We start from the raw sequence: 12,551 nt of genomic DNA, 5'->3' as shown, positions 1-12,551 counted from the left end.
CAGATCTCAGGTCTTTGGCAGCTAACCGTTGGTGGTTCGAGCACACGAATGCGCGGTTTAGTTTTACATATTTAAACATTTCTTTTCGGGAATCAATAAAACATCAGTTTATCTTAAATTTTTAGGCCACACGCACACACCTACGACGGACTTAGACCTACGGAGAACTAATATTTTAAGGGAACGAAAATTCAGCAAAAAGCAGCGATCTTATTTCTGTGTTACACCGGAAATTAAGGGAATGACATTCTCGAGCAGGACAAACACACGAGACATGCCTGACACAATGTTGCGGTCTGTCTGAATGATTTAACTGTTATGTGTTGTGTTGTTTGAACCTTGTAAATAATAACGATGGCAGCATGGACGTGTAGGTTTTTCAGGCTTGGTGATTGTTTAATAAGAGGAGCGCAAGGAAGCTTTTGCAGAACTGGAGCAACACTAGAAAGGTATTTGACAACGTTTTCACATAAACAACATAAAGGTGACTTACCTGTAACTTAACAACATATTTGATCTCACATATACAGAAAATATGTAAAACATTGTGTTTGTAAATTCGTTTTTGCTCTTTATTCAGTTATTTAACTAAAGTGTTCAGTTAACAGTTCACCCAAAAATGATAATTCTCTCATAATTTACTCACCATCATGCCATCCCAGTTGTTTATGACTTTCTTTCTTCTGCTGGACACAAACGAAGATTTTAGATGAATATTTCATGCCTGTAGATCCATACAATTCAAGTGAACATTGGCCAGACCTTTGAAGCTCCAAAAAGCACAAAGGCAGTGTAAAAGTAATCCAGACAACATCAGTGGTTTAATCCATGTCTTCTGAAGTGATTTTACCATGTTTGGGGGAGAACATACCAAAATATAACTAAATTTTCACTATAAATCTTGATGTCTGAAGTCTCCTTGACCATCATGATTTCAAGCTCGATTACACTTCCTAGCATCATCTAGCGCTCCGCACATGCGTCAAGCACTAGGAAGTGTAATCAAGCTTGAAATCATGATCGTCCTAGAGATTGCAATAACAAGATGTATAGTGAAAAATGAGTTGTATTTTGGTCTGTTCTCACCCCAAAACCATTAAAACTTAAACCTATTACTTTTATGCTGACTTTATCTCCTTTTTGAAACTTCAAAGTTCTGGCCACCATTCACTTTCATTGAATGGACCTACAGAGCTGAGATAATCTTCTAAAAACCTTTGTTTGTGCAGAAGAAAGTTCATACACATCTGGGATGGCATGAGGGTGAGTAAATAATAAGAGAGTTTTCATTTTTGGGTGAACTATTCCTTTAAATTCTTAAAACGTAAGCATTGTCAGCAGGCACCATGAAGTCCAACCACCTAGCCTGATACTAACAGTTTCCATCATACCGCTGTCTGTTTCATCTTTTTCATCAGAGCCCCTTTCGTTCAGTGTGTAAGGACCCATCAGACAGACACATGGTGGGATGATCACCTCACAGAAGATAATGCTTCTTTTCTAAAAAAAGACTATTGGGGAGGAATACAGACAACAGGTGACAGACAAACTCAACCCCCTTAAGGATGAACCCTGGCCCAGACATGAATGGGTGGAAGGTGGGTCACCCCAACTCTGGAGTCTGATGTTTTAATTTCATCTCCAGCCCTAAAGGAGGAGTTCTGCTAAGATGATAGCATTTGGCTCATTATTGTATTGTTTTATATGAATACCCGAGTAATCTAACTGTTATCATGGTTTCATGGATATTGAATCTGTAAGGATTGAATAATCTGCATATCCTTAGGGAGTCGGAGGGTTGGCGTAGTGGCTGTTAAACTCGGAATGATGCCTGTGTGGACCAAGTCTGGAGAGAGACACGTAGTGACCATGCTGCAGGTAGAACAGCCTGATGGGCCCAAGTTCATGTCACTGTCGTGTCTGTTATTCTAACTGGAAAATTAGCATTAAGTAGGGATGCACAATATATCGGTGGCCATATCAGTATCGGCCGATTAAATGTGAATTTTAAAGTTATCGGTTATTGTTCCGATAAGAAAATTTGGCCGATAAATAATGTTTTTTTCAGGCACATGGTACTCGCCAGTGTTGTAGTACTTGAGTCCAGGACTCGGACTCGAGTCTCGATATTGGTGACTTGTCTCGAACTTGAACACTAATGACTTGGACTTGGACTCGAGCATTGGGTGCATTCTGACTTTGCATGCATGTCATGCCATGTACCAGTTGCGGATTTCCTTGCTTTCACTCAACTGGATGTGCACTCTCAAATCTCCCTACTCCCGTTCAGAGAGTGCGTGTGCCACTCAAAACATGTCATGTGTACTCGCAAACCTATTATAACGCAAAATAGCTGCCTCTGTTTATTTATACAAATATTCTGCCTCTGTAGACGTGGTATTGTGAGGGAGAATACCGGAGTTTGAGGAATCAACTCACCATTTGGTCGGTGGTGCATAATACATGGTTAAAGTCGTACTGTAAGAATGATATTCTGATGCTCACTGACAATATAAGAGACATGAGCAAATCAAATGACAGAAACCGTTAACAAAAAACATGTTGCGACTTAAGTCCTCTCAAAACTTTCACCTCAGAAGAAAACTTACCTGCACAAAATTGTCTAGAACGCATAAAGGATTTTTCAGAATCTATGTGGTGGCACATACTTGGAAAATTCAAAAATATGTGGTACAAAATCGTAAATCATTATTACGAGTTATAATTATAACGGGAACATAAGATCATGTTGATGCGTGTTCATGCGTTTATGACAGGTGCAGTTTAAATAGAGACAGAGACTGGCTCGTGTGATGTGAGTTTATCACAAATGTAGGCTAAAACAGTTGAGTAATCCCATTGTTAAAAGGACAAACATCCATCCATCCATGAAAAATCATGTTAATTGCACCAGCGTCTGAATTATAATGAATTTTGATCATATAACACTAGAGGACAATACCTGAGAAAAAATAATTAAATAAATAAACTTCAAATAAATGGCAAGAAGGCACTGTTGTTTACAGTGGAAAGTTATTTTTCTGACATCTCATTTTTTTATTCCCTTGATTATTGTATAGGCCTATATAAAACATTGTGATATATATAGATAGATAGAATTTTAAGTTCTCAATTATTCAAGACCAAGAAACAGTTAGTACTAAAATAGGAACAAAGAAACAAATGAAGAAAACTGCTTAAAGTTTCTAAAAGCAATATCAAACATTCAAGTAACATAAAAAAAAAAAAAAAAACCTACAGAGATGATATTGTTATTGCTTGTATGGTTTCTTGTACAATACACTTTGAAAGGCTGTGTGTGTGTGTGTGTGTGTGTGCGCGCACGCCTCAACTTAAAATGGCAACAGAATTGTGATTTTTTTTTTTTTTTTTTTGCTTATTTTATTACATAAACAAGGACTCGTAACTCGGACTTGTATGCAGTTATTGGCAACTCGACTCGGACACAATATTGGTGACTTGGACTCGGACTTGAGCAGTGAGGACTCGGACTCGAGATCTAATGACTTGACTACAACACTGCTACTCGCCATGTGGGTTTTGATTGGTGCCTTCTGGCTTTGCTTTAGAGGATCATACTGGATCTGAGTAAACACTTCATTATACAATATTTATGTCACATGCATTTTGTTTCTTTTTTTCTCTTTGTATGTTAAAGCATATTGTTGTGTTTACAGTGAGTTTGAGACTTGTTTGCATTCCTTAGTTTTGTCTTTTCACTGGTGCAATGCACTTTATTTACAAAAGTAGCTCACTCATCAAATTAATTTTAAATTGTAGTCATTATGCTATTTTAAATAAAAGGAAGTTGGCCATAGGAATGTAAAATTTCTTTATTTGACTTGCTCAAAGTAGGTAAATGATTTAAAAGTTTTAGATGTGTCTTGCAGGTTTCTTGTTTTCTGCACTTGAAGTTGTTTTAAAATAAAAACAATAATCCACTTTACATGATGATTTCATTAGAAGTGCTCCGGATGTGGCTTTATAAGGTGTGCCTTTTGTTTTTGTAATCAGTTACACAAAATGTAGATTTAGATCCAGATATAGATTTATAGGTAAATATATTGGTTATCGGCCTTCAAAAACACTGAATTATCGGTTATAAGGTATCAGACAAATTTACATATCGGTGCATCCCTAGCATTAAGCACATGGAATTTAGGAATGACCAGGGTAGAAAAACAAAAAAAGTGGTTAAAGGAATAGTTCACCCAATAAAATGCATACTTTATCATTTACTCACCCTCTTATCATTTTAGACTCATATGACTTTCTTCGATGGAACACAAAATGAGAAATTTTGAAGAATGTTTATGCTGCTCTTTTCCATACAATAAAAGCATGCTGTTACCAGGGGTTGTCAAACTCCAGAAAGGACAAAAAAGGACCATAAAAGTAGTCCATATGACATATGCACTATATTCCAAGTCTTCTGAAGCCATATGATAGCTTTTTGTGGTAATGTTTCGCTGAAACTCACTCTCTGATTTGTGTTGAAAAGAGCTTCCTGAGAATCTCCTTTTCTATCTAAGAAAGTCATATAGGTTTTGAATGTCATGAGGGGACTAACTGACAGAAGTTTCATTTTCGGGTGAACTAATCCTTTAAAGATCTTAGCTGATAACACCAGAATCAATCTTGGGTAGGGCAGATCCATGGACTAGAGGGATACTGTGATGGTACATGATATATATATATTTACATCTCAATCAAATGTGACATGAACACACCAAAACCTCTCTCTCAGGTCCAGGATTGTCATGTGGTAAAACACCTATCCAAAGAAGAGTTTGATGGCCGCACAGCAGCTCTTGTTGTGGGAGGAAAAAGCATCTCTCCGTTTCACGTGAGTAACTATTTTTAATCGGACTGCTGTGGTCAGTATCTCTACCCTTCTGTTCCCTCACCCTTCCTGTGATCCTTGACCTCTCTGAAGTGGAACTGGATAATAGACTAGCTTTTGTGCTTCTCTGGAGAGGGAGGATAATAAGAACTGAAGAGCTCCTAGAGAGAAATTACTGAGCTCTCAGTATATGTAGAGGTGACCTGTGTGTGTCTGTGAGTGTGTTTGCATGTGCGTTTGGGGAAATTAAAATGGGAGGCAAGTCTGCTCATCTTTTGAGCAACTTTCTCATTTTATTCTTCTCTCGCTGCTCCTTTTTCATGGTTTCTCTCCTACCCCTTTTGCACCTGTGAACCTGTATCAGAACTGGCCCATGTTTCCACTGATCTGAGAGCCAATTGACTACATAAGTGACTGTTACTGTATTATGATCTTTGTTTATCAATTTTATTAGATTTGAGAACATATTTTAACATCCAAAGTCTCTTTGTGCAATCCCAAGCTGCTTTTAATGCAGCGGTGAGAAGTTATTACAAATAAAATTAGAAAAAGAACTTTGCCATCAATTGAATGCGCAGACAACTTCTTGGTTTTAATGGGAGATCATTTTTTTAAAATTTGTTAATTTTTGTTTATACATGGCTCTTATCAGACTGATTTGTTTTTCTTTTAAAAAATTATCTTGTTGTGGAAAGAATGGTTCCAGATTGGGCACTGGCTTCAGCACCATGATGGTGGATAAGTTGCTCCCTATCTAACTCTCTCGCTCGTCTTTCTCTCTTACACCCTGTCTACACCTGACACGAGCGGCACATTGCGTCAAAAGCAATAGAATCCATTATAATCAATGATGCTGTCTACAATGGAAGCGTCCATCGCAGCGCGTCCGTTGCTCTGACAGTAAATGGGTGTACCGTTCCATTTTGCGCTGCACAAATTAAATGGTTCAGAATGTCGTGTCATGTCGTTCATGTAGACAGGGTGTTAGTGAAATTTGTTCCTAAAAAAGAAAAGGGTAGCAGTGACAAGACATAATTGAGGGAGATATTTTTTTAAACAGCTGAAATATACTGTTCAATGGGGTTTTCAAAAGAAAAATTCTGTCAGTAAGACTTTTTTTTTATTTAATTTTTTATACATTTGAGAATAGGCCTGTGTGGTCGTGTCTCTGTACATGACAGCTGCCACAAAGTGAGGTTGAACTGCAATTGTCCATTGTCCTGACCTTCAGTATGAGCCTTCAGTCTCTCCTGATTCAGTCAATCCACTCCCAAAACACAGCAGAGCAGTTTGACTTTAATGTATTCTCTTTCTCTCTGTTCAGTTCCTCTCCTTTTCTCTTATTTAACTTTTTTTTTCTCCTTTTTTTTAAGAACTAGGATTATAAAAGTTAGCAGATAACTTGAAGTAACTGAAACTCAATCTATCTCTCTCTCAGAGGGCAGAGGGATATTTAGAGATTTTCCGGAATGCAGGAATTCCTCCTAAACAGAAAATCACCACATTTTGTGTGTCAGACAATGCTATCATCAAACCAGGTAACTTCACTTGCCAGAACTCTTTCTTTACCAGATAAATAATTGGAATAATTTCAGTATCATACTCATATTTTCACATTTGCACAGCTCATGATGTCTGTTACACTAATGTTCTTGTTTTGTTTTTGGTTTATGTTTGTTTTTGTTTTTTGTTTGTTTCATCTTTGTTTGTTTTTTGTTTTTTTTGTTTGTTTGTTTTATTCTGGGTTTGGTTTGGTTTGTTTTTGTTTTTGTCTTGGGTTTGTGTTTTGTTTGGTTTTGTTTTGTTTTTAGGTACTCCTCTATATGCAGCTCACTTTTGTCCAGGCCAGTATGTGGACATCACAGCCAAAACGTGAGTCAACAATACATATGGAGTGTTAACACAACATTTTTTTTTTTTATGGGAATCTTACGTTTTGCAGTTTTATGGCTTTATGATTATACCATAGACCTCATTTGTAGATACTTTTAAGTTGATGGCAAGTTTTGTCGCAGAAATATTGTTTTCTTGCTCTGGCTTAGAGGGATTCAGAGTGAAATGCATTTTTCAAGAGCTGAAAAGCATGACTGACTGATATTTTGGTCAGCAAAAATATGCATCTTTCTGTCCTTGCTTACGCCCTCCCCTCTCATCCACCTAATTCCAAGAGCCTCGTCTCCTCATCAGAAAATGAGTTTGCGAATCTCAGGGGCAGGATGACAGGGCTGGCTGAGAGCCACTTCAGTTCTTTCTGCAGTAAATCAGCCTGAGATTTTCTTTCTAAACAGATTGATCACTTGATTATAGTTGAGAAAAAGACCTTTGAAAACCACAGAGAGATCAATATGTTTCTTCAACCTTTAGGTCATTGATAATAATGTTATATTAATAATGAAACTGAAACTAAAAAATAATAATAATAATAATGAAACTGAATTTACTTTTGGCAATGTTCTGTTTTGTTGTTGTGATTGTCATTTCACAATAGTTGACTGTCATTTCTGCTTTTCTCATTGAATTCTAGAAAAGGAACTATATTCTAAAATACTTCACAATATTTATTTTTTGTGCATTTACACTGCAATAACAACTGCATAAGTAATGTTATGAAATTATTGTTTTAAATATCAATTAAAAAAATCTATAAATATGAAATGAATGAAAATATAAATGTATAATTTTAATTAAAAAAAAAAAAATATATATATATATATATATATATATATATATATATATATATATATATATATATATATATATACAGTACTGTTTTAGGCACTTGAGAAAAATGTTGCATAGTGAGGATGTCTTCAAAAATAATGAAATAAATAGTTTTTATTTATCACTTAATGTCATACAATGTCCAATAAACATAAAAAAAACTAAACCAATATTTGGTGTGACCACCTTTGCCTTTAAAACATCACCAGGTACACCAGGACATAGTTTTTCTTGGTTGTTGGCAGATAGGATGTTCCAAGCTTCTTGGAGAATTCACCACAGTTCTTCTATCTACTTGGGCTGTCTCAATTACTTCTGTCTCTTTATGTAATCTCAGACAGACACAATGTTCGGTGGGGGGATTTGTGAGGGCCATGACATCTGTTGCAGGGCTCCCTGTTCTTCTATTCAAATCTTTTCTATTTGCAAAAGTAATGTTTGTGAGTCTAACATTTATATTTCCTATTGACACACGAAAGCTGAATATATAAATAACCACCTTAGACAAATGCTTTTGTGAAACATCTTATGTGCCTAAGACTTTTGCACAGTACTGTATATATATGCTCCATGACAACAAGAAAGTTTAAGGCTGCTCTGATGCTGCATTTCATTTACACAGAACCAAAGCAGCATCAGAATTGAATTTGATACTAAGGGCTGAGGTGGGTCAGAGCAGGCTTAATTTAGATTGGCTTTTGCATCTTTACATAAATTTAAGCAGGAACAGATCAGGCATAACTTAGCTGTGTAAAGATGCCTATAGTGTCTCAGTCTTGCCAGCACTATTTCACACCTGAGATTCTCTCTGTCTGCAGCTTCATCCACATACTTTATCTCTAATGTTGTTACACAGCATATAAAAACAAAATGGTGTTTTGTTTACGTCTTATTAAAAATGCTTTTTTATTGCAGCATTGGAAAAGGTTTTCAAGGTGTAATGAAGCGCTGGGGGTTCAAAGGTCAGCCTGCTTCTCACGGCCAAACTAAGACACACAGGAGGCCAGGATCTTTGGGACCAGGAGGGGTGAGTGTGTTCATGTGTTGTGGATACAATGTATGAACGTCAATTCATCCAAGTGGGCTCTGCAGTCACACTTTTGCTGCAGCAAAAAGTGAGTTTTCATGAGGATATTTTCCATCGAATAAATGGGTTAAATAAAAATGAAACTATCATTTTGCCACAGAAAAGAATAGATTGACAGAAATCCACTTACTGTGGAAGTTTATGGGGTGATCGTACAAATGTTGATAACCAATTAATTTGTATTTAACCCAGAAGATTTCTTTCATATCTAGCTGAGCTTTTGCAAAATAGGAGGCCAAAATTCAATGCTGACTTGACATTTTGTCAGATGTGCTACAGAATTAATTGAATGTCTTCCCAGGACCACAAAATGCATTCTGCAGTGCAGTGTCTCTGACTGGATGTTTTTTTAGATTGAGGGCTTTTCTCAGTCTGAGAAGTTTCATGTCAATCCTTTCGGGCAGCCATAAAAGTAACTGTCCTGTCCGGTCTCTCAAGAGAGCTTTGCTTTAAGAGTTTAGTGTGACCTCAGTGTAACCTTTGCATGTTTGATGGCTGTGTCTCTTTACTTGTAGGACCCAGCTAAAGTTTTCAAAGGAAAGAAGATGCCAGGCAGGATGGGAAATGTTTATGACACTGCTCATGGCTTAAAGGTACACCAATCAGAATGCACACACACTTACTTTCATACTTTCATGTTCTGTGATATTACATGCTATACTCCATCTAAAACTATTTTAAACAGCATTTTGCAGTGTTTAAGATCTTGAGAGACTGCACAGGATATTTGTATGTTTAAAAATTCATTTTTCACTCAAAACCATTTAAATGAACTAGTGGTAAAAGGTCGTAAAATAATTGTGAATAACTTAACAGGAATGGTGACCAGTTGGAGCACACAAAATATACACTTTCCCTTGTACATGCACCACCTACCCATACAGTATATCAAGATACAAACAGCACACAGTGAGCAGAATTTCGAAGCTCAGCTGCACACTATAATATTTACTTAAAAATAGTGCAACCTCAGCACACCTAGGCTATTTATAAAGTGACCTGATGTCACAGTGTAATGAAGATGCATGAGAGAGAATAGTGTGTATTCATTTTTAGGTTCACTCAGTTCTTCTCTCAGCAGATATGGAGAGTGAACACCAAATATAACGGTCTTTATGTCAACGGTTCAGTACCAGGCCACCGCAACTGTCTGGTTAAGGTAAAACCCCTCTCAGACACACAAGTATGCAAGTCTTAAACACTTGTCCTGAGGAATTGCTTTTTGAAGGTGAAGATCGAAAGTTCAACATCTGAGTACATGAGTGTCTATCTCCGCTTTCATTTTTTCTGTTGTTGTCTTCACTTTCAGCAGTGTTTAGCTAAAATAAGAGCTTTGTACTGTACTGTCCATGCCAGCACAAGCACTGACCTTGGCACACTTGCATACGCTCATTGAGATATTCATCATTTCAATACAGAGAGATGCTTGTGGGTACAAAGTGCATTAAAAGGCATCAGTAAATCAATCATATATTGTCAGCATTCTGTCTTTTAGAGTGTGCTTGCATGCTCACGTCTCCAAAAGTATAGATGGATGACATAATAATACCTTGTCAAATGTTGAGGAACATCATACCTATGATCTAGACAAACAGGAGTAGATGTTGCATCAGTGTTAAGCAAAGTTCTATTCCAATTGCCTGAATGCTGTGGTTATGTTTGCCTGATCAGGTCAGAGACACAATTCTACCCAATCGGGTGGTGAAGAACAAGAACCCACCCTTCCCCACGTTCTTTGCTGATGGAGACGAGGAGCTTCCTGAAGACCTCTACGATGAAGACATGTTCCAGTTTGGAGAGCCCATCCCTGAATGAAGTCATGACTGCACAACACTCTGCTTACACTCTCTGAAAAGACATGGATCCCTTGACCTGTCTTGCGTCTAGTGGGTTCAGTGTTGCAGGGCGCCTATGAAGTTGAAAGACGGTGCAAAATAACTTAAGAAGCGACTGATTTTGGCAAGCAACACACAAATACACACTGTTTAGCGTTATACTGACTAAATTCTTAACTCTCTTACATCTGTGTAAAACCAAACACCCACAAACTGTCGAAAGTATGGGTCATGTTGGATTTAAACAATAAAACCTGTTTGATATAATCTTTCTGCTTTTTTTGCAATCATATTTTATATAGATGTTTTTATATGTGTACTGTACATACTGTATGTCATATGTTATGGCTAGGGTCCCCTGGGGGTCCATGAAGAACCTATATAATACCATATTCTTTTGAATGTTATTAAATATTTCCAAGAAAATGTATCTTTTTTTTTTTTTTTTTATCTTACGGGGGTCCCTTGGTCAGCTAAAGTTGAAAATCCCTGTTTTATGGCAATTGACACTTAATTACTGTTCAGGTCATTTTTGACCCTAAGCATTTTTGTTTTTTTAATAAAAATAGTTTCCTTAATCTGAACGGTACAAGGCTTGGTGACTTTTTCTAAACTTGCCACCTGAACACACAAATAAAAATTGGACTTGATTCGATGAGTCTAGGTGGTTTTATAAAATAGTCCCCTGTTCGTACTGTTTGGGTCAAATTTGATCAGCCATTGGAAATGAATGGTTGAGACAATAACAGAGCAATTTCCTTTTTTATTTGTCAAATAAAAATCAATAAATCAGACACAATGCAGTACATGCACACGCATAAGTGAAGGTGTGAGGCAATACAAAATCCTGGATGCAGAACACGCATACAAAGAAATGAATGGGTGAAGACTATAACAGCAGTTTTTTTTTTTTATTTAGTCAAATAAAAATCAATCAGCCACAATGCAGAACACACACAGAAATGAGGTGAGACTATAACACATCCTCAATGCAGAACACACACACACACACACACACATCCAAATAAATGAATGGGTGAGACTAACGGAGCACTTTTTTTTTTTATGCAGTAATTTAGTCACAATGCAGAATACACACACTTTAAGGTCAGATCAAAGACATCACTGAGAGAAAGTTTAAGCTTAGGTGTGGGAGCTGCACACCATGGTAAGGTTTGACTGTAAGCATATTTACAAATATTTTACTTTAATTGTGTCTAAATATATTTTCAATGCATCTAGAAATTAAGTTTGTTACAGCATTGGCTTATATAGTAGCGGTTCTTGTTGGGGAGGTCTGTGTGGACCCCCCGACCGCAAGATGCCGCAAGATGCCACCCTGGGCAACTGCCCATGTCGCCCATGCCTAAATCCGCCACTGGGCTTATTGAGGACAGCCAATACATGGAGCACTGAAAGCATCTATTGGACATAGTTGTCATTACTTGTAATCATTATTTTTATTCCAGCAGATGTCACCAAAGACCACCGATGCATGACATATTTTGATGTTTTGACAATCTTTCAATTTACTGAAATGGAGTTTTTTACTGAAGTGAAGATAACATAAAATGTGCTTATTTTAAATGAACATGAATTAAGTAATTGAGAAATTTTGAGATAAGGTCAAAAATAGCATAAAATCCCAAATGAAAGCTATAGCTTTAGTGTGTTTTCTTCCATTCGTAAAGACAGTGTTATTACATTTCCCCATTTTATGTTTCTGCTCAAATTTGACCCGAGCAGATGAATCTGAGTTCTCTATTGATAAATTGTACAAGGGTTAAGTAGACCACATAGAAATGGTGTTAAATAGAACAAACTTGATAGGAAAGGGACAGAGTTTGGGGATAGTTTGTATTTTTTGTCTCGTACTGTTAGAATTTGTCACACAATTAAAGTTACTGATTCACTAAACTTAATAGTCAACATTAATACCTAAAACTGCATGCATATATGATCCTTGAACAAGATATATCAGAAATCAAATCTTTTGTCTCTCGTTTGTTAGAAGCCCACTTTTATTCTGACCAGCAAATCAAGT

The 12,551-nt window shown here is 36.8% G+C and overlaps 1 protein-coding gene across 1 annotated transcript; it reads left to right on the top strand.

Moving 5' to 3' along the window:
• The first annotated feature begins 251 nt into the window (after nucleotides 1–251).
• Nucleotides 252–10,777, top strand: LOC127421598 (39S ribosomal protein L3, mitochondrial-like). Its single transcript, XM_051664744.1, has 10 exons — nucleotides 252–449; nucleotides 1,419–1,537; nucleotides 1,787–1,878; nucleotides 4,769–4,867; nucleotides 6,303–6,402; nucleotides 6,676–6,736; nucleotides 8,501–8,612; nucleotides 9,188–9,265; nucleotides 9,754–9,831; nucleotides 10,344–10,777. The coding sequence occupies exons 1-10, from the start codon at nucleotides 355–357 to the stop codon at nucleotides 10,485–10,487; spliced, it is 978 nt and encodes a 325-aa protein (XP_051520704.1). The 5' UTR covers nucleotides 252–354; the 3' UTR covers nucleotides 10,488–10,777.
• The last annotated feature ends 1,774 nt before the right edge of the window (nucleotides 10,778–12,551 follow it).

Source organism: Myxocyprinus asiaticus, chromosome 30 (assembly GCF_019703515.2).
Source record: "Myxocyprinus asiaticus isolate MX2 ecotype Aquarium Trade chromosome 30, UBuf_Myxa_2, whole genome shotgun sequence".
Classification (NCBI taxonomy): Eukaryota; Metazoa; Chordata; class Actinopteri; order Cypriniformes; family Catostomidae; genus Myxocyprinus; species Myxocyprinus asiaticus.
The sequence above is the reverse complement of the archived record's forward strand: the minus strand, read 5'-3'. Positions and strand labels throughout refer to the sequence as shown.

Coding starts and splice junctions, on each gene's coding strand:
- LOC127421598 (XM_051664744.1), top strand. CDS start 355: ATGGCAGCATGGACGTGTAGGTTTTTCAGGCTTGGTGATTGTTTAATA. Junction 6,737..8,500: donor GTGGACATCACAGCCAAAAC/GTGAGTCAACAA, acceptor TTTTTATTGCAG/CATTGGAAAAGGTTTTCAAG. Junction 8,613..9,187: donor GATCTTTGGGACCAGGAGGG/GTGAGTGTGTTC, acceptor CTTTACTTGTAG/GACCCAGCTAAAGTTTTCAA.